This window comes from Dromaius novaehollandiae, chromosome 8, assembly GCF_036370855.1.
Source record: "Dromaius novaehollandiae isolate bDroNov1 chromosome 8, bDroNov1.hap1, whole genome shotgun sequence".
NCBI lineage: Eukaryota > Metazoa > Chordata > Aves > Casuariiformes > Dromaiidae > Dromaius > Dromaius novaehollandiae.
This window is the reverse complement of record NC_088105.1, coordinates 30231149-30252365: the sequence shown is the minus strand read 5'-3', so window position 1 is coordinate 30252365 and position 21217 is coordinate 30231149. Positions and strand designations below refer to the sequence as shown.

Below are 21217 nucleotides of genomic sequence, written 5' to 3'. Positions count from 1 at the left end.
GGAGTGGGGATGACGAGGTTTCAGGTTCGCGTCCCGCTCCCGGCAGATCGCCCCCCCCGCCACCTCTCCCCTGGGCCCTGCAAGCCCGGCATCTCCCCCTCGCCCAAACGGCTCAGAAACAGCAGTGGTGCAATAACCCCGCTACCCAGCCCAAGGCAGGGAGCCACAGTGGGCTGGATGGGGCAAACCCCGCCGGCTGGAGCAGGGGCCCCATTAACCCCGCTGCCCTGCCCCATGCCTGCTTGTCCTGCCGCCTCTAATTACGCCACCACTAATTACACGGCCAGAGGGCCCTGCCACAGGGGCGCGGGGTAGCCGGGGAGGCGAACGTGCCGCCCCGTTAGGGCTGGAGACGCGGTGCCAGACGCCATGGGCAGCCAGGCCTGCGGGGCCGGCACTTGCAGGGAGTCGGCCCAGGCCGAGGGGCAGGCGGCCGGTGGCTCGGCCAGGCCCGGGAGGGCGGCTGCTGCGGCGGTAGGGCAATGCCCTCGTGGGGGCCTGCAGTGTACACACACACCCCCGGGGACAGAGCGGCGGTGCGCAGGGAAGATGGGTCTCGTCCCTGACAGGGCGAGCGGCTCCGGACGCTGCTCCTCGCCAGGAGATGGCAGCATGGCCGCTCCCGGCCCAGGGCCGGTGTCCCCAGGCAGCGGGGATGGCCGGGACACTGGCGGCCCACACGGCCAGGCCCGGGCCCCAGCGTGGCACGGGGATCGTGGCTTGGGACACCTCATGTCCCTGAGACCACAACATGGATGGAGTGGGGGGACCAGGCGACCCGAGAGACGGAGAGCCCCGGGCACTGTTGAGGTCTTGCCGGGGGCTGCCTGTGTGGCCCCCCTTCACCCCGGTGTTATCCCAGGGCTTTGGTCCGCTCCGGCTCAGCCGATGGGGTGCAGGACGGCCATGGCCGGGATCAGCGCAAGAGCAGCAGCCGCCCAGCGCCTCTGCTCCCCCTGGGGCCACGGGGACTGCCCCAAGCGCCGGGCTGAGCTTTGTGAGGAGCTTTGCCACCTTCTCGCTAAATCCCGGGCACCGGAGCGCGGCTATCACACCCTCTCGCTCTGCCCGCGCGCAGGGACCTGTCAGTGTGTGTCACACTTGCGGCCCAGCAGGCAGCTGAGGTAGCGCCGCCGCGGCGGCAGCGGTGCCAAGTGGCCGTCTGCCAGGCGGGTGCTGCACCACGTGGCACATTCGGGCCACAGTTCCCAGCCTCGCTTTACAAAGAGTGTGTTTCTCGCCTTCGCGTTTGGCAAGGAAACCCTCCTGACGTGCTCCGGAGCAGCGGCGTTTACCTGAGTCTGCAGGCAGCCAGAAGCGAAAGCTTCAGTAGCGCTGACCTGTCTCATACTGCTCAGGCAGGGAAGGAAAGGGGGGAGTGGGAAGGGAGGGGAAACTGCAGCCTAGGCCAGGAGGGACCCCGAGAAATCACCTCCCACCTGCATCAAGGCAGGAGCAAGGCTGCCTAGCGGGTGCCTGACAGCTCTGCCGGAAATGGGAGGTTTCAGCACAGGGCGCACCGACCTGGGGGGATCTGTCAGCTGCCTCGAAGGGTCCAGGAAAGAGGATCCTTCTCCTGTGCCACAGTCCTTCCGTGTCTGAGCAGCCGTCGTTCCCGGTCTGCTGGCAATCCCTTCCCATGGAGACCCCTCTTCTGTCTCATCCCACACAGCTGCCACTGAAGAAGGTGGCTTTTAACATCTCAGTCCTCCTTCCCACACAGCAAGGACAGAGCCAGTCCCATGGTTGCTCCACTCCTGCCCCGTTTGCTCTCAGCTGCACCACGTCCATCCTAGTCCTGGTGCCCATCAGCACATGGCTTTCCATGCAGAGCGGCTCTGGCCTGGCTAGAGACCAAGGCGGGACGTAGCAGACGCTGAGGGAAGAGTGTCAGGACAGTGTGTACGTACATGACCTGCCCCGGGACGCTGTCCCTGCCCACCCAGCATCCGGCAGCCTGTAGTTTAGGAGCTCCCTGAGCCAGAGGCCACCTCTGGACCAGGCTGCCAGGTGTCCTGTGTAACAAGGGTGCCCTGCGTCTCCCGTCCGCTGCGAGCGGCATGAGGGGCTCGACCTTTCCTGGATCTTCACTGCAAGGGGCTGCTGCCCTAGCTGCCCAGGGTGCCTCAGCCAGCTCTCCCCCAGGACAGTCCTTGCAGGCTCTCCATGCCCACAAGCCTTTCCTCCCAGCCTTGCTGCTATTCTCCAGCTCCCCAAGACAGCACAACCGGTCCCACACACAACACCCCGGATGTGGCATGCTGGATTTGTCCCAGGTTGTCACACAGGTTTCTATTTTGCTCTTCAGTCCTTTCCTAATCCTTTCTAGCGCCCTTCCTTGCCTTTGCTCACTCGCCTTTGCTGGCCCATGGTGGTGTCCCCGTCCCCCCGAGGCTGCCCTGCCTCGGCAGCCTGCCTCTCCCAGCTCTCCCTCCCTTTGCGTTTGCTGGCACTGCCTCATCCCCTGCTTCACCAGTGTAACTTGGCACCGTCCCTTCACAGGGCTGCTCACCCTGAAGAGCTTGGTAACAGCAGCGAAGGAGCATTTCTCTCCTCATCGCCCCTCGCTCGCAGGTCATTCACGGGTTGTTCATGAAGAAGGTAGACAGCACTTTTAGGAAGCACAACAAATCCTGATGTAAAACCCAGAGGCAGATGGGCATTCAGTGGCCTCAGGCTTTGATTGTGTCCGCTGCTTTTAGGCCTGAATTGCTCAAGCCCAGCTTCCAGCCTTGCCCTTTTGTTCTGCTTTGCTCTCTAGATCCAAGCAGGACTCAGCCCCAAGCTTTGTCCCCGGTACAGGGGACTGCAATCGAGTCACTCCTCCTCAATAAACGGAGTCGGCAGAACATTTTGAGCTTCGCTCCCTGTGGTAGCAGCTTTTTAACCTAACAAAAAGTGGAGGTGGGGGGCGGTCAGGCCCTGGACACGGCAATTCTCAGCCCACCTCCCCCAGGTCCTGCAGGTGCAGGTGTCACAGTCAGCCCTGTCCACACATTAGCTGGATGCTTCTGCTAACATGATCAGCAGCGAAGCAATTAGCGCTGCATTGAAAGGGACCCAGAGCAGTGAATCTGGGCAGCAGTCGCTGCATCCTCTGGGCTTTCAAAGCCCTCCAAGAGAAAAGGGACTCAGCACGGCGCTGGGGCAGCCCTGTGCACACCCCATCCCAGCACCGTCCATGCGAGCTCTCTGTGGGGACTGGTGCCCACCAGGTCTGCCACCTCCCCAGTGCAGGGGGGTCGTTCTCGGGGTGCAGAGAGAGCCTGGGGCATGGGGTGGGTCAGGAATGCTGACAGCGGAGGGGAGCCCAGTGTTCCTGTGTCCTGGGGCTTTGCTGGGAGCCACCAACACTGCTAGTGTCACCATCACCACCGGGCTGTCCTGCCTGGCCACAGGAGAGGAGGGAGCGTGGCTGGGCACGGGGGCTGTGCCACCCCCAGGAGCACAGCCCAGAGCCATGTGCACCCCTTCCCGGCCCTTGCATTCTCTCTCATACCACCCCTGCTGCTCTTGCTACCCCTTGTTTTGGCCCATTGGAGAGGCAATACTCCTTCCAAGCCTTTGTAGCTGCAGCACAGGCAGATCCCTCACCACAACCCATCGCCCCTCTCCTGCTGTCCGGAGGGCCCAGGCTGCCCACGTAGCCCTTCACCCCGTCTCCCAGCTCAGCATCGCTCCCACTCTCAGCCCAAAGTGTTGGCAGGAGGCATGAGCACTGCACGGCCCCAGGGTCGTCTTGGCACGGGGAGCCTCTGCCACATCCCGTAGAACCTCCCCTGGATGGGGCCGACAGCTTGCATTCACCAAGCTGCCCCACAGCCCCCAGCTGAGGCCGGGCTCGAGCAGACCTGGTCAAGCCGCCCTGGTTGCTCATGATGAGTTTCCAAGTGCTCTGCCCCCAGCATATGTGGTTTTTAACCAGGCGACTTCCAGGGAGTGCTGGGGAGACGTAATCCCTCTGGTGGGAGGGCAGCCTGGTTCAGGGGAGTCCTCTGTCCGCACAGCAGGCCTGCGCATTGCCACAGGGACGTGCGGCAGGAAAGCAGAGCTGGCTCCATCCCAGGCAGCTGCCTGGCCACTCCGAGTGTGGGGAAGGATGCTCCTTGCTCCCTCTCCCTAGCCTCAGCTGCAAGACAAGGCTGTAAGCAGCCACGGGCCGGTGATGTGTGTGCCTGCTGGTCCCGGACTCGAGGTGTGCGTGCCCTGGCACCAGCAGAGGAGGACAAATGCAAACACTGTGGCCAGTGGGGTGGGAGGAGATTATCTGGGGCCCAGCAGTGGAAAAACTCTCTTGGTGTGTGACTAAGGCACGATAGCGCCAGGTGTGGGTCCAGGTAGGGCGAGCGAGCCGGCCAGTTATCACTTCCCCGTGGATTCAGGTGCCTGAAGCCAAATGTTTCCTAAGGGTGCGGTGACAGCCACAGCCCCGTTATCAGGGTGCCTGGCCCACCCCGCGGACAAGCAGCGGGGGCAAGGGGGGAGGCGGCTGGACCTCCCCTGGGAGCGGGGACAGGCCAGGAGGGGTCATGCAGCAGCCTCCGGGAGCAGCCTTCAATGAAGACACCCCATCCGCAGAAGGGCCACGCTCCTGCTCTGTGCTTGCTGCGAGAAAAGGGCCATGTGGGTCCTGACCACCCCAAACCCTTCCCTGGTCCCTCCCCACGCTGGAGCCCCAGGAACACCCAGGGCTGCACGCCCACCTCCACTGCCCGCTGCTGCCATGACTCCCTGCTTGTCTCTGTGCACCACCACAGCCCCGGGCCCCCCCGTCTGCAGCCTCCTGTCTCCCCACGGCCCCGCATCCCTGGGCTGGGTCTGTGGGACCTGCCAGCTGCAGGATGGGGGACGCTTCCCCCGTGGGACAAGCTGAGCCTTCCTCAGGGGACAGAAAACCTGTTCGAGCTGCTCTTCTGCCAACCCTCCAGCCATGAAACCCCTGGGGCCTGATCAAGCTGGCAGGCGACTGCGCAGCGCCAGGCCATGCTCCAGCCGTGACTCCCCCTCTGTGCGGCGAGGTGCTGCTTCATGCCTCACTTGGCTCCTCTTTCCCTTCTCTGCTTCCCTCCCCGCTGCGCCGCTCCGGCTTGGCTGCACCCCAAGGCCGGCAGGGCTGTGCCTTCACGTTAGCGAGGGGCATCGGGGACCTTGGCGTCACCTGCCAAGCCTCGGCCAGGCCAGGTCAGAGACCTAGGAGGAGCCAGGAGGGGGATTAAATGGGATTAGGCACCAGCCTGGCATCTCCGGTGAAACCCTTGCTCCCCTCCCCAGCGACCGGCGAGCAGGACACGTTGTCAATGCTGTGTCTCCTGCCCGGGGGCCTCCACCAGGTTTTCTGAAACATTTGGGTGCTTGCATGCCCCAGCCAGGCCAGGGCAAAGCACTTCCCAGCTGAGCCCGGGCTTGCTGCCCGCAGCAGGGTGAGCGCCTCAGCCCTGCCTTTCGAGGCCCCTCTGGCACACGGTGTTTCTTTGGCATCACCGCGTGTGTTTTGTTGCTGCCCTCGTCGCTTTGCGCAGCAGGATTTGCCGGGGAAGGCGCTGGACTCCCTTCATGCACAGCTGGTGCATCTCGGTCCAGGCAACTGGAAGAGGGTGTTTTTTATTAACAGCAAATTAAATGTAATTGCCTTTTCCACTACAGCCACTCCTTGCTCAGGTGAGGTTCCCAGCCATGCCAGTCACTGCCAGCACCATACCCTACTGGGTGCCCAAAGAGCAACTCGCCCCGGGGCTCGGGGGAGCTGGCAGCAGGACAGGGAACGAAGCTTGAGCCGTTGCCACCAGTGGCTCTGCCCCGGAGAAGGAGCCAAAGCGCCTTCGTGGCTGCCCATCGTCTCTGTGCGAGGCCGCGGCAGCAAGTCAGCGCGCACATAGCCATGCCTCACTCCCGCCCCGGCCCAGTGGTGATGAAAGGCGAAGAACTGGTTTGCACTCTGATCTCACAGGCAAACCTCAAAACAGCCGCGGACTGTCACTCCAGCTCCCAGGATGCGTCGGGAGGACGGGACAGCAGAGCCAGCCTTTCCAGTGGGACAGGATGGTTGGAGAAATTCATCGTTCCCCTGGAAATAAAAATAATAATCATAATAAAAACACAAAGCCAGAGATTACTTATACGCACATAAACACGCAGGCACGCACTCTCTCCCCATCTGGCTTTGCCAGCCTGACTCATTGCTAATTCAAACAGCCCACACCTTTCCCTCTCCCTCCGTGTGACATTTTGAACGAGTCTTCGGAGCAGAGGCAGTGGCTCCGGAGCCGTGCTCCAGGCACCCAGGCACGTTGGACCCTCACCTTTGGGTCCCAGGTGCAAAATGCTCCAGCTACCCCATCACAGGTCACTTGTGTCCCTAGTGGTGTCGCCCCACGCACACACCGCAAAAACTGGGGCAAGCAGAGGGTGGAGACAGCTGTAGAAAGGACAAGTGACTGAGCCTGGCAGATCTGTGACACTTGTAGATAGAGTCCCCAGCCAGGGCATGGGCAGGACTTGAAGCCCCAGGCTGGCTCCTGCCCTGCCTGGAGCAGCCAGGGACACCCAGAGTGGGCAGACCCCAAAAGTCTGGATACTGGCCCAGAGACAGTTGCCAAAGCACCAGCCACCCATTGCAGGGGGACATCAGCCCCGCTCTGCCCTTCTCCTCGTCTTCCAGCTGGGCTCAGTGCAGCTGTGAGCAAGAAACTCCCAGGGAGCAGGATCAGCACAGCCCTACCCAGGCTGGAATCAGTGGCCCAGGTTTGCAGCACAGCTACATCCACTTTCCACTTGCAGGACCAGCAGCCCTCAGGGCATCCCTCAGCCCTGGCCATCTGCCTGAGGTGACCCTGCCGCCCATCCCATGCTCTCCCTGTGCAGTGTCAGGCCCAGGCAAGCCCCGACCTTCAGCACAGTGCGTGCATCACAGGTAATCAGCCATGGGAGGGATGGAGCCAGACCTGCTCACTGAGCTCAGGACCTGCCGGCAGCCTGGTGCTGAGTCACCACCTATTAACGCAGGGGAAACCTCCGCACCTGAACCGCAGGGAGCTGCCAGGCCCCACAGCAAGCAGGGACAGCACACACCGGGCACCCGCCTCAGCCCGCAAAGGACCTGCTGGCTGGGACCGCCGGGCTGTCACCGCCGAGCTCCTGCTGCAGGGGACCACAGGCTGGGGCCACGCGGGACAGCGAGGCTCTGGGAGTTTCGGGTGCCGTTCCCCTCAGCAGTGACTCACCGCAGGGCCGGTCACACCAGCCCTGTGCCACAATTGCCCCATCTGCAGATTAGGGAAACTGAGGCACAGGGAAATGGGGTGACTCAAGAGCTGTTGCACAGGAGGAGATGCCGCTCAGATGCCGAGGCTTGGGCGTTTCCCATCGATCCTCCACAGCTAACTTGAGCAGAAATGAACATCGATGTAAATATTTACTGACAAGCAAGCCCAGCCTCACCCACTCCTCTTAGAAGAAAGCTTTAAAGTAAACTCTCCTGGCTCTTTCATGTTTACATCTTGTTTATTTATTATACAGCAGATCACAATATTTCAACAGTTTGCATATAAAGAAAAGTAACATTTCGGAGTGCAAGAGACCTAACGTGCCCAAGCAGGGAAATGTTAATTAACAATATACACAGACGGGAACAGTGCACTTCCCAAAGCCGAGACTCATCTGTGTTCCCAGCTGGAAGAAAAAATATATTAAAAAACAGAAACATTATATATTACTGCTTTGTTTAATTTACAACTTGCTTTGCAGAAGCTGCACATAAAAAGACTCATTCTTTTGAGTTTTCTCTTTTTCCTCTAAGAAAGTTTCAAGTATAGCAGAGACCTTGGCATTTATAGCTGGACTCACTGTCCTTTACACACTAAATTTAAAAAAAAGCAGCACAGGGAAGGCAGCTGCAGCAGTACCTGGTGTCATCCTGAGGGGAAGAACAAGACAAACTAAAGCAGACAATCAGACAAGAGCCAGGAGAGCCATCTCAGGCTCCCAAATGGAGAGCTGTGGGCACGGCCAGGATGGGACTCCCCGGCTGAGTCCCAGGCTGGCAGGGGAGTGCCATCTCTCCCTGCACGAGGTGGCACCTCGCTGCCAACCCCTGCAAACCTTTATACCCACGCGCCACAGTCAGGTCCACCCTCACCCCGTCTGGGCTTTTGGGTCAGGAGAGGTTTATTCCGCTGGCTGCAACCAAGATGACCAGCGACCACTTCCAAGAGCTGTGACCCGCACACCCAGCAGAGCTGGGTCTCCAGCAGACACCCGGCCAGAGCCAGCCGCCACAGCCCCTGGAGCCGTGAGGTGCTGGGATCAGGGGGAGAAGGTTAAACTGATGCCAAATATAAGCTACAAGCTTTGGGGACAGGACCCTGCTGCACCAGCCCCATGGCCCTGTCCCAGGCGCTCAGTGCCTGGCTTGGAGGGGGATCCTCCGGGCAGGGGGAGCAGAGTGGTGGTGCCTGGGCCAGGGGCTGGAGACACTTCTTTGCGGCTTTGCTCCACCATCCGCACCCCAAAGCGGCCCTTCCCCACCACTCGGCCGGGCCCGGCTCTCACAGAAGGGGCAGGAGGAGAAAACTAGTGACAAACTACAAGCGGAGAGGGCTGGGCAGCTGGGCTGCTCCTCAGGGCCGTCCTCAGCCCGATGCTATTTACACCACGAGCTGCTCCGGGGACTCGCTCGGCAGAGGGGAGGCAGAGTCCGGCCGCGGCCCGCCGCTCACATGTGCCGCTTCATGTGGAGGGCGAGGTGGTCGGAGCGGGAGAAGGCCCGCTCGCAGAGGTGGCACTGGAAGGGCCGGTGCCCCGTGTGCTTGCGGTAGTGGCGGGTCAGCTCGTCGGAGCGGGCAAACTTCCAGCCGCAGCCTTCCCAGGTGCAGTGGTAGGGCTTCTCACCTGCAGACAGCGGGGCGTCAGGGGGCTCGGGGCTCCCCACCCTCACACACCTTCACCCATGCGAACCCCAGCCAGACCCACTGTGTGCCCTCCCCCTGCCCACTTTTGGGCTCATACCCGAGGAGCACCCTGCCGTGCACCCTGGCCTCTGCGCACCCTTGCCTGGCCCAGCTTTCCATCTGCTTGCCCTTCCCCATGTGCACCTCTCCTCAGCTCAGCCCCAACCGTGCGGTCCTGTCCTCTCTGTGCACCCCAGCCCCACTGCGGGGCCCCCCTGTGGGGGCTCCCTTGCCTGGCCCCAGCCCGCCGTGGGGCCTCACCATGTGCTCCATCCATCCCAGCGCTGCTGCGGGGTGCAGCTGCCTGTGTCCCGGCTGGCTGCACCACGCAGTGCCCCCACCCCCACCCCCGGCCCGGCTGTAGGGCTCCTCCATGTGCCCCCAGCTCCCCACAGTCCTCCTGGGTGCCCCTGGCTGGCTACTGGGCCCCACCGTGGGGGCCCTCCGTGCACCCCGGCCACCTCTCCATGTGCCCCTGCCGGGCCCCGCTATAAGCCGTCCTGTGCCGCCTGCGAGGGTCTCTCCGGGCAACTTCGCCCGTGCATCCCGACGTGCACCCGGGGCCGGCTGGAGGGCAGGGGTCTCTCCGTGCGCCTCGGCCCCCTTTCGGGCACCCTCCGTGCACCCCCAGCGCCGGCTGTGGCGGGGGGGGTCTCCTCCGTGCACCCCCGCAGGGGCCCACCGCGGCAACCCTGCGCAGCCCCCCCGTGCGCGCCCCTGGGGCGACCCCGCCGTGCGCCGCGCGCGGCCCCGCTGCCCGCCGGGGCGCCCTTACCCGTGTGCGTCCGCATGTGCGCCTTGAGGTGCGAGCTCTTGGTGTAGGTCTTGCCGCAGCCCGGGTATTCACAGTTGTGCGTGGCCGTCCGCTTGCGCGCCCACGAGCGGCGGCCGCGCTTGGGCTTGCAGTCCTCGGGGGGGGGCCCGGCCGGGAAGTACTCCAGCACGGGCGAGTTGGGCGGCGTGACCAGCAGCCCGGGCAGCCCCGCCGGGCCCGGGCCCGGCCCCGGCCCCTTCAGGGGCTCCCTGAAGACGCTGAAGTGTCCATGAAACTGCGGCGGCGGCTGGGGGGCGAAGTGGGGCGCGTAGCGGTGCGGGGCCACGGCGTAGTGGGGCGGCAGGTCGGCCAGGAGGTGGGGGTCGGCACCGGGCAGCGGCTCCTCGGGGGGGCCCAGGCGGCCGTGGGCGAAGCCCGGGTAGGGCAGGGGCGGCCCCGGCACCGGGCCCGGCGCCGCGCGGGGCTTGTGCTCGCCGCCTCCCGGCCCCAGGTAGTCGCCGCCGGGCAGCCCCAGCATGCAGGCGCGCTCCTCCGGCTGCTCTTTCTTGATGCGGGGCCCGAAGGGCTGCGTGGGGTCCAGCGGCAGCGGGCGGGCCAGGGCCGGGTGCAGGGGGTGGTGGTGGTGGTGGTGGTGGTGATGGTGGTGGGGGGGGCCGCCGGGCACCCGCAGCTCCGTGTACTCCCTCCGCTGCAGGTCGCAGTGGCCGGGCAGGTCCGGGGTGAGCAGCTCGGCCACGTAGCTGTGGCCTTGGCCCTCGGCGTAGGGCGCCGGGAACTTGCCCGGCGTGGGGTAGGAGCCGTCGCTGTCGTACGTGGTGCCGCAGCTCTCGGGGGTCTCGGGCAGGGGGTAGTTGGGGCCTGGGCCGGCGCCCGGCGGCCCCTGCCCGCCGCTGCTCGTGTGCGCCAGGATGAAGTCCAAGTCCACGAACTTGCCTAGGTCGTCCTCCTCCCGCTTGACGGCGGCGGAGGGGCCGTCCTGCTGCAGCATCCTCTGCAGGGAGAGGGGCGTCAGGGCCGGCAGGGCGACGGCGCCCGCCGGCCGGGCCCCGCGCCTCCCGCTCGCAGCGGCGGCTCCCCGCGAACCCGTCCGACGGGTTGGGACCGCCCCGGCAGCGCGGCGCAGGGCGCCGGCCGCCGCCCCCCAGGGCCCCGCCGCCGCAACCGCGGCGCGCCCCGACGGCCAGGGGGGTCCCGCCGCCGCCGCCTGCACGGGGCAGAACCCCGGCACCCGCCGCCGGTGCGCCCCGCCCGGGGCCCCCCCGCCCCGGTACCCGGTGCTTACGTGGAGCATGTCGGCGGGCCGCTCCTCCAGGGGCAGCAGGCTGGCGAAGGTGGAGATGGAGGGCAGGCTGCTCTCGTCCACGGCCGCCGCCATGGCGGGCCGGGAGCGGGGCTGGGGGAGCGCGGTGCGGGGCCCGGCGCCGCTCCGCTCCGCTCCCCGCGGCGGCAGCGCTGCTCTGCGCCGCCCCGCGCCCCTAAGCTGTTAACAGCATGGCTGCGCCCCCATTGGGCCAGCCCTCATTGGTATTCACCGCCGCCGCCGCCCATTGGCCCCCGCCGCGCGGAGCCACGCCCTCCGCGCCCAGGTCACGCCCCCGTCCTGTCGGGGCCGGACCCCGACGGGTCCCGGCGGCGGACCGAGGGCTCCGGGGGTCCCGCCGCCGCCGGCCCCTCTGCTGCCTGGGGGACGCGGGGCCGGGGCAGCGTGGGAGGGCCCCAAGGTGGGTCACGGGGCGGGGGTGCCCCACCACCTTGCCCCACGGCATGAGCAGGGCAGGGCCTGAGCGATGCGGGGGTGCTGGTGTGGATCACGGAGCTGGGGGTCCGCCATGCTCTGCCCCACGGCATGAGTGGGGCAGGGGTGCCGCTGTGGGTGCCGGAGCCGGGGTTTCCCCAACGCCCTGCCCCGTGGCGTGAACGGGGCAGAGGTGGCAGAGGCGGGGGCCCTCAGTGCCCTGCCCCACAGTACAGGAGTGCCTGTGCAGGTCGCAGAGCCAGGGGTCTCCCAGTGTGCTGCCCCACAGCGTGAGCGGGGCAGGGCTGCCGGCTTGCAGTGGGTCCCGTGCGCTGGCTGTGCTGCACGCAGCGTGCGTGGCCGGGCGCTGGAGTGGGAGCGTGCTGGGGGCGTCTGGGCCACGGTTACAGCCGCGAGCGCGCCGGGCGGCGAGCTGCGCACTGGTGTGGGGGGATGCTGAGCTGGGCAGCACGCAAAGGCGCTGCTGCGGCAGGGGCCTGTGCGAGCCGGGGAGGGGGCCGGGGCGAGAGGCAGCACCCGGGGGCGCTGAGCCCGGTGCCCCCTGCTCCGCTTGCTTTATGTAACGGCGTCCGTGAGGCCGCGCTCCCCTATGCCCGCGTTGTCGGGGAGGCAATCAGCAGCGCAGAGCGCGCCGGCTCCCATCTCGCTGTGTGCAGGGTGCGTGTGCTGGCCGAGATAACTGCCCAACAGAGCCTGCCGGGGGCTGGCAGCCTGCCTGCCTCGGCTCATCTCGCCCCGCAGCCTCCGCAGGACGTTTGCCTGCCCTGCCTGGGGCCCAGCACAGCAGCCGAGCCCCCAGCACCCTGCCGTGGGTGGCGTGAGCACCCTGGGGCAGCGCTGCCCCCCGAGCGCTTCCCATGGGGCAGGACACAAGGGGAGAAACCTCACAGGAGAAACGCAGGTGCCCCGCTGCGTGCCGGCAAGCGGGGAGGGCAGGCGGTGGCACGGAGATCCACGGGAGCTGGGCCTCCCCACGGGGCTCTGCCCGCGCCATGAAGCCCGCTGCGAGACCATCTCCACTTGGCCTCCGTCCAGGCAGTACCGGGAATGGCCCCTGCTACTGTTGCGTTTGTCAAGAAGCAATAGCCCTTATCTCCCCAAGCCTGTCTCCCTGCTCTCTGGGGCTTTCCATCTCAAGATACCTTTCTAAGAACTCGAGCTGCTGTCTTCGCTATTCAGATGTGGGGAGTCGATTTAAAAAAAAACAAATATAAACAGTGAAGGTGAACGTATGCACGCACACACACACATACACACGCACACGCTGCTCCTGGATCCAAAGCTACTCTACCAGTTGCTTTCATCACCACGCTTTAATTATAAGGGTGGAGCATTGCAATAAATTATTTCAGTAATCCGGTAGAACAACAACGATTCAGATCTTCCCCCTTTTACCACGAATCCCTGCCCTGGTTTCCAGCGCGCGTGCTGCTTCTCCGCCGGGCCCTGCGTGCCCGGCTGCTGGCGAGGGATCCCGTTTGTTAATGCCACCCAGCGGGTTGAAGCGCACAAACTGCAAAGTCCGTCCGCTGAACGTGCTGCCTGCACACTGGCAAAGGCAAGAAGCATTTGTGCCTCAGCTGCGATCCCTTTCAGCCTGGCCCCCAGAGCAGCTGATTTAAGCCATGGGCTAATCCCATTATGTGTTTCTTGTCTAAATAATAATGAATAGTGAGGCGGTTCCTGCCCCAAACTTCTATAGATAAGTGAGAGCAGATGCCACAGGAGACAAGCACTAGCTCTGCTTGGTTTTCCCCTTTTCCAGGCAATTTTGGCCGCTGCATCTGTGCAGCTCTGGCTCATTTTGAGAGGCGTCGCCAGCAGATCGGATTCATTTTTATGGGCAATATTTCTTGCAGTGTGGGGTATTCCCCAGGAAACTCTCATTGCTGTTTTGGTAGAAGGGCCGGCGCGGAGGGGAGCAGCGTCACGCCAGGCACCACGCAAACACAGGCGCTGCCAGAACTGGCTGTGCAGGGAGCCGGGACAAAACAGGGACGGAGCACGACTCGCCGTGAGCCGGAGGTGGGCACAGCGGGGCCCCAAACACAGCCCCGCTGTCTCCCCGGGCGCCTACCCAGCTCCCAGCACCCCGGCAGCACTGCCCGAACCGGCGTGGGAGCATCCCGCGGGCCCTGGCAGAGGTGCGCAGAGGAGGAAGGTGTTCGCTGTTGACAGGAGCCTGTTTAGGAAATGCAGATTATCTCCCGCACTGCTACAGCAGGCTGTAAAGGAGACGAGATCAAACAGAAGCCCGGCGAGAGAGCAAACAGGAGGGTGGGAAGGGCTGGCCGATGCAGCGATGGCTGAAGAGGAAAGGGTTAGTGGTTATCCCTGCTCTTGGCACATCCCGGCTGGGATGGCAGCCGGCAATGGTGCACAGCCGTGCCGAGTGCAGCCCGTCAGCTCCAAAGTCCCACGTGAGTCACCACGGGGTGCCGGGCAGATGCATGTTCAATGCGAGCCGAGGAGCCCCAGCGAGGCGAGCCGGGGCCAGAGCCGGTGCAGAGCCTGTCGGCCCAGCCACGGTGTCCCCACCCCGTGAAATGCGGGGGGCTGAGAAGCCTCTCTGTCAGCTGGCACGTGGGGGCCGGGGTGCACCCTGGGGCATCCCCACAAAGGTGGGTCGGGGTCGCTGGCATCTCCGGTGTCCCCTTCCCATCAGAGAACCCAGCCTGGTGCGGGAGCCCCTCCAGCACCTGCCAGAGCTTGGAGAGCTTCTGCTTTGGTAGGAGGCAAAACCAGAGCCCCAAAGGCCTCGGGGGGTCCTGTGGGGAGGTGGGGGGCCATGCTGCAGGGTGGCCCAGGGCCCAGGACGCTCCCGGGGTTACTTCCCCAAGAGTTGACCGTGGATCTGGCTGGGTTTTGCTCGGTGTCCTCCCCTGCGCGTGGGGCTGGCCAGCCTGGAGAAGGGGCTGGGAGCCAGCAGACCCATCCCCATGCCCCCCAAGCCCCTTTCCCTCACTGCAAAGAAAAGAGGAACCGAAAATGAAATTAAAGCATAATTCAATCCGGAGCGGGTCCAGAATAAAGTCATCTGCTCTTATCGTGCGCTGGCAGGCTCTTCCCGCTCCGCGACAAACACAATGTTATCAGGGCACAGAGGGCAGATTCGTTTGCACCGGCTGAGCGAGCTGCCGTGTCCGCCCTGCCTGGCCCGGGCCCGGGGAGCACGGGGCAGCGGGGAGCTGCATCGGGTCCCCCCCGGAATGCCGCCGTGCAGCGGAGGGACAGCGCTTGGCGCGACATCGCTGCTCGGAGGAGCATGCTCGGCCACGTCTCCCGTGGCCGGGTGCTCACGGGAGTCCCCTGCACGTCCCCCGAACGGCTCGCAGCCCGCAAGGCATCCCCAGGGAGTGGGGCAGGGACCTGGCACTCAGCCCCCCGCGTGGCAGCCCCGGCGCAGCCCCTGGCCCCCCGTGCCTGCTTCCCAGTCCCGCTGCGCCGCATCCCGCTTTGATCTCTGCCTGCTCCCTGCCCGAGCCCTGGCTGTGCCCTCGCGCCTGGGGCTGGCGGCCGGGCCGCTTTGGGGCCGGTGCAGCCTTGTGAGTTTTTCTTTATATACCCCTGTTATTTTTAACTCTGCCTACGCAAATCCCGAATCCGGAATGAGCGGCGGCCCAGGGCCAAGGGGAAATGGACATGGTGCAAATTTCCTGCCCTTTTTACCTCTCTTCCTCTATAACATACAGCAACGTTTTTCCTCCACTGCTCAACTTTCACTGGTACAGGAAAACCAAAAGCATCAGGCCCCGCGTGGAGCCACGGGGTCCAGCGCTGTGACGGGCAGGGTATGGCACCAGCCGAGCTGGCGTTGGGCGCTCCAAGGGGATGTTGCGTGCCCCAAGGGGACGCTGCACGCTCCAAGGGGATGTTGGGCACTCCAAGGGCACGTTGCACGCCGAGCAGTGCTGAGAGGTGCCCAGAGACGTCCTGAGCGGCAGCGCGTGCCACAGCCAACCCTCACTCCTCAGCCAGCCAGCGGCTGCAAGGAACAGGCCGCCCCCGAAACCCGCTTTGGAAAGGACCCGTGCCACCCCGGCAATTCCTCCTGGGGAAAAGGAGGAATTGCCATTTTCTGATTTTTCACAATAAATGGAAAAATCTGGGAAGAAGAGAGGGTTTTTTCCCCATGTGGTTGTCCCAGTCTCTATAAACGACCCCAACATAGGGTGCTGGCTGGTCATGCCAGGAGTTTCGCAGTGGGCATTGCTGGTCGTGCGAACACCCAGCAGCAGGGCTGCACAGCACAGGGGCTGTGTGTGCTGAAGTCCTACCCCCAGACGTCATGGTTTAATAGCTATACATCACACACGAGCAATTTAACTACAAAAGTCTCAAATGGTCTCTCTGATATTGCAGCTGAAGAGTTATCCCTCGTGCACGAGCACTTCAGCTACACAAGTTTCAAACCCAGCTAAAAATCTCAGCCTCCCTCCTCCGAGCAGCTTCCGTCCCTCATCCCTCATGACACCGTCTTCAGCCTCCCATTAACCCAGAGTCAGTGGGTTGGTAAAACCTCCCTTTCTCACGCACGGCCTGACCCAGGGAAAGTGCCTCGCCAAAGCCGCACCAGCCCCGGGCTCGCCAGGCCTGCTCCCGCGGTCACTTGGCGCTTCCCAGCCGGCAGCATCCCGCCTCGTCCGGAAGCTGTGGGCAGGCGTGGCCGCAGGACGCGGGGCACCGCCGTGCCGCGCGGGGAAGGACTTTCGAGCGGGAGGTGTGGTGTGGGGCTGAGCGAGTGGGCACCGCTGTGGCTCACCAGCGCCTGCCCACAGCCGGGGGAAGGCAGACGTCCGCGATGTTTCAGGCCGTTTAAGCCCCGGGAGCAACCCGCCTCGCGCGGCATTGCAAAAAGCCGCTTCGCTGTGCTCCAGGAAGCGGCATTTAATTATCCAGCCGCCGTGTTAGTAAATAGGTTTGCAACACATTACAAAAGGGTGGATTTTTTTTTTCCCAAGCCTGCTTGTGCGCTGCCCCGGTGAGCTCATCCCCTGGGAGCACTAGCTCCAAAATAGCTTTGCTCCCCTGTTGGAAGTAACCGAATGGGAATACAAGCTGCCCGAGCCCAAGCCCAATTCCTCCCTTTGTTCTGGGGCACCGGCAGCGAAGGGGTTAGGAGCAGAGCGACAGGAACTTGCCTCCTCTTTAATTGACCTCCGATGATGAAACAATCAACCGAACAATTTAGACATGTGCATCCAGTGAGATCATCGGGAAAACTTCGCCGGGAAGGAGCCTGGGGAAAGGAACGTGGTGCTAATCCACCTGCTCCGGCTGCCTCAGCAGGCCTCGCCGCACGGCGCCTCTCCGCCTTCCCCCTGTGCCGCTGGGGCCAGAGCCAGGCAGCGGGGCAGCCGAGCAGGGAGAAGGTGCAAATAGCTGTGCCGCGGTGCCTGGGGGGATAAACCGAGCACAGCCGGTCCCGCGCAGCCCCTCGCAGCCGGGGAGGGCAGCGTGTCCCGGCTCCGGTGCTGGACACTGGCTTGGCTTGGCTGGGGCAGAGCCGCTTTATCACGTATCCCATCTCCTCGCTCCCAGCCTGCCGGGGATGTCCCGGCAACCTGGAGTGCAGCGGGACACGAGCTACACCCCTTCCAGCTCCGGACGCCACCAGTGGGGTCACTGCGTCCCCAAGCCCATCTTGTCCCGGATGCCTCCCTTTGGGCTCCGGTCCTGATCCGTCCCAGAGCCGGGCTGGTCCCTGCCCCTGCTGGGCTGGAGCTACCTGCTCCCCTGGGGCGCCCATCCTGGTTTCCAGCGCCAGCCCATCCTTGGCTGCTCATGCCCAGTCCATCCCATGCCAACAGCAGCTTTAGCGCTGCCCGCCTCTGTCCCGAGGGAGGGACAAGCTGGACGCCACGGCCCTCCCCTTGCCTCCACACCGGGCTCCTCTCCCTGACTGGCATTGACAGCATGGGACCTGCTTATTCCAGAGGGCTGGGGAGGGAAAACCCTCCTGTCCCCGCCGGGACCGCATCTCGGAGGTCTCCACCCACCCCATCCCGCTGCCTGGGCTCGGACCCCCCCAGCAGCCTTTTCCTGGCCCTGGGGCACAGGAGCCACCCAGGAAGAGCTGCCGCTGCCACCAGGGCTGCCCGGCTTTCCCGGCCTGGGCGCCGACAGGCTTCGGCTCGGCATGCGGCCGGGGCTAATTTTGGCCCAAAGGGTTTCCCTGCAGCAAGCCCTGCTGCCAGGGCGGTTTGGGAGGCAATCTTAGCCAGAGTCTTCCTTCCTCGGCTGCCAGCGAGCTGGTGCCGGGCTGCTGTGTTTGTGTTGCGTGTGCATGTGTATCTCCAAACCACAACAAATATTTCATATTCGTTTTCTCTCCCCCCCCCCCCGAGCTCTTGGCTGTGGTATTTAAATAGTAGGTGTGGTCCCGGCGCCGGGTGCCAAAACCAACATGAGCTCCGGAGCAGATAACCCTGCGAGGGAGCGCAGCAGCAGCAGCCGCACCGGAGCCGCACCGGAGCCCGCATGGCCGCGAGGCCGCCGGTGGTGGGCAGAGGCGCGAGCCGCTCGTTTCCACCGGCCTCTGCCCGAGCGCGTGGCCAAAGGGAGTGGGAGAAGGGAAAGGGAAAGCGAAGCGAGGCCGTCGCTGCGCAGGGCCTGCCTGTGCACGGCGCTGGCTGCGGCTCTGCACGGCCGGAAGATGTCCGGGATGGACCAGGCTTGTCTTCAGGGCTTTTTTAACCGAAACAAACCTTCTTGCTTAATATTCTGAGTTATTTTGCATATTGCAAACAATCAAAAGGAATTTTTATTAAAAATGCTTCTCTCCCACCTTTCTCATTTACGTGAAAAATGTTCCAAAGTGAGCGCATTAGCAAGCAGGAGGAGAAGCACCTCCAGTGTTTTAAAACCAGCTCACAGAGAAACTTTCTTATGTCCTTATGCTTCTCCCATACAAACGAAAGCCCTGAAAGATGGTGAACGTCATTTATTTCAGCATGAGTCACCCGGCGAGAACAGGCTGTCGGACCTACCCTGTTCCCGCTGGTGATGCCGGCGCAGGCCCGCCCGGGGACGGAGGGGACCGCGTGGGCGAGCTCCTCATCCGAGTGGGGACAGGGCCCAGCCAGGCTGGGCAGGGGCGAAGCAACGGGGGTTTCTGCTCCGCAAAATCCCCGGGACGCTCGGAAGCTTGTGCACGGCTGCGCTCACCCTGGCTCTGCCCTGGCCCCATGCGCGGGCACACCGCTGTCCTTAGCGAAGCTTAGCGCCCCGGCTCGGGGTGGAGGAGCAGGGTCCTTGGCAGATGAGGTGCTGTTTTAAAACCTGCGGCCGAGCGGGCTCCCTGCCCGACCTGGGCACGTGTCCGGGCTACAGGCAAACAGCCCTGAGCCCCAACGTTACCACTAGCAGCCTCCGTTTTCTCCATCTCCATTTTCCCACTGCACCTGGGTCCCGCTCCATCGCCGCCTCCCGCGTGCTGGTGAGGGGCTTGTCCCGGCTGTGGCCCTCCTGGGGCTCCCCGGGGCCCCGGGGACTGCTCAGAGCCGCTGGCGCTTTTCCCAACGTGGAAAAGAAAATAAGGTTCGGATGTCGCCTCCCCAGCCAGGAGAGGAAAAATCTTTCCAGCAAAACACATTTTTAACTCCTCGCCGAGCGCAGCCGGCGTCGGGTTCCCCAGCCCCCCAGATTTCCAGCCAAACAGGGAATTTTCCACCTACATCAAAGCCCGGCGCATCTGTGCGCGTGCCCTGGTGTTTTGGAAAGAGGCAGCGACCGCAGGTGACTGTGCCAGGTGCCGTGGCCTTCCTTCCCGTCTGCACATCTCCCGCACCCCAGCCTGGCCCCTCCTGCCTTCACCCAGGTGCAGGCGCTCGCTGTGGGGTGCAGGGGACTCTGGGGGCCTCTCCTGGGACCGACAGCGCTAGAGCCACCTTCCCTCCCCGAGCTGTGGGAGGAATGAGGCCCAAGCAAACTCATGACACGTGAGAGGGTGGGGGGCTGGCAGACACCTCTGTAACCGGGGGGATCCCTGGCACGACTGAGCTGCTGTCATGGGAGGAGCAGCGTCCGGGTGTGGGGCAGAGGGGACCTCGGGGAGCTGGAGCTGCAAGAGCACTGTGGCCCCCGCCGCTCCCCCGCATGCCCCCAGGGCTGCAGCTGGGGCTGGGGGGGCCTGTGGGGCTGGGGGTGCTCTGAGGGACCATGTGGCTGTCCATGGGGTTCAGGAGGACTCTGCGGGGGCTGTCCGGGGGGCTGCATGCAGGGCAGCATGCAAGGCACTCCGCAGGTGGGGGGCCCAGTCCCACATTGCCCGCACTGCCCCACACCAAGCACCGCCAGCCCTTTGCGGGCTCTGTGCCCACAGGGTTGCAGCCCAGGGGTGGGCGGTGAAGGAGCTGTGGGGCAGCGCCTGCCCCATCACCCCTGCCCCAAGGAGCTCGGGGGGCCTTGCCGCGGCTTGGGGTAGTGCTGGGAGGGGTGTGAAAACCTTCACCACCCAGCAGCCGTGGTGTCCCAGGGGATCTTCCCGGAGACCCCACGTGCTCCTGGGGCAATCTGGGGCTGCCACATCCTCGCTGCACACGCTTGGGTGGATTTACTGAGCCCAGATGCTGCTAAAGTGACTCAAATTCTGGTTTGACACGGGGAATGTGCTCCAACTCGCCCGCTGTAAGCTGGGCTGGAGTGGGTGCTGAGCCAGGCAGGGCAAGGGCGCCACGAGGACCCGGCTCGGGGGACACGGGGTAGCCCGTGGGCTCTGTTTTTGGCCCTCAGTGGGGGATCGCCTCCTCCAACCCCTCTCCAAGCAGGTTTTCTGGGCCGTCAGCCCAATCTGATGCACTTCAAAGCCGGGAGAGCCGATGTGCCCATCAGAGGATGTTTGCCGCGGGCCCTAGGGCAGAAGCTGCCTGCCCTGGGGACATTACTGGCAAGCAGGGGGACTTGGGGACATGTGCGCAGGTGGCCCTTGGCTGGGGCTGGCGGTGGGGACGGTGGGGACGGCAGGAGAGGTGCATTCCTCCGGGAATCTGCGCTTCCAATAAATGGGCTTATTTGCGGGAATGCAAAGGCTGCTGATGTCCTGCACTTGAGGCCTCAATGGACAGATTAAGGGGCCACTCAAGCCGCCTGGGAACCTTTCTGTCTCCAGCCAGGTCTGTTTCCACCGACAATGATTTTGGGATTCTTCTCCCCTCCAAGTCCACAATTGCAGGGTCATTTGCATCTAAAATGGGAGCTGGGCCCTTTAGCAGTTTGTCTGCTCCTGATAGCAGGGCTGGGTGCCTGCTCTGGAGAGCACTAAACCCGCTGACACAATCAGTGTGGCCGGAACCCCTGCACATCAAAGGCCCTGGGCTCTCTTATAGCAGCCTCCTGGCCAGAAACCTCTCCTTGGCCACATCTCACCACTGCTAAGGTGGCTGTCACACTGCCACTGGCCCTCTGCAGGGCGCATGGCTCCTGGGAGGGGAAGGAGCCCTGGAGCACGGGGAAACCCACTGAGGAGGGATGCAGAAGGGCCACGAGCCCTGCCTAGGTGCTGGGGATGGAGACACCTGGATGGAGAAGGGCCACCCCTGGGTGCCGGGCATGGGGCCATTGCCGCTCCCTTGCACACACCCTCTCTCGCTGTGATCTTCATCCTGTTGCAGCCCCGTTGCCGAAATTTCCAGTGCCGTGCTCAGGGCTGTGCTGGCAGTACCCCCAGGCCGGCGCAGCAGAGCCTTTCCCTCCCTGCGCTCATGTGGCTGCTGACGTGCCGGGGGGAGAACTGCAGCCCTC

At 64.1% G+C, this 21217-nt stretch overlaps 1 protein-coding gene across 1 annotated transcript; it reads right to left on the bottom strand.

Annotated features, from left to right (window-relative positions):
- Window positions 1-7481: 7481 nt before the first annotated feature.
- On the bottom strand, window positions 7482-11205 carry LOC112981243 (Krueppel-like factor 2). The gene is made up of 3 exons (XM_026096729.2): window positions 11003-11205; window positions 9721-10711; window positions 7482-8886 (listed from the first exon to the last, which is right to left on the bottom strand). Exons 1-3 carry the CDS (start codon window positions 11093-11095, stop codon window positions 8711-8713), a joined length of 1260 nt encoding a protein of 419 aa, XP_025952514.1. The 5' UTR covers window positions 11096-11205; the 3' UTR covers window positions 7482-8710.
- Window positions 11206-21217: the final 10012 nt, after the last annotated feature.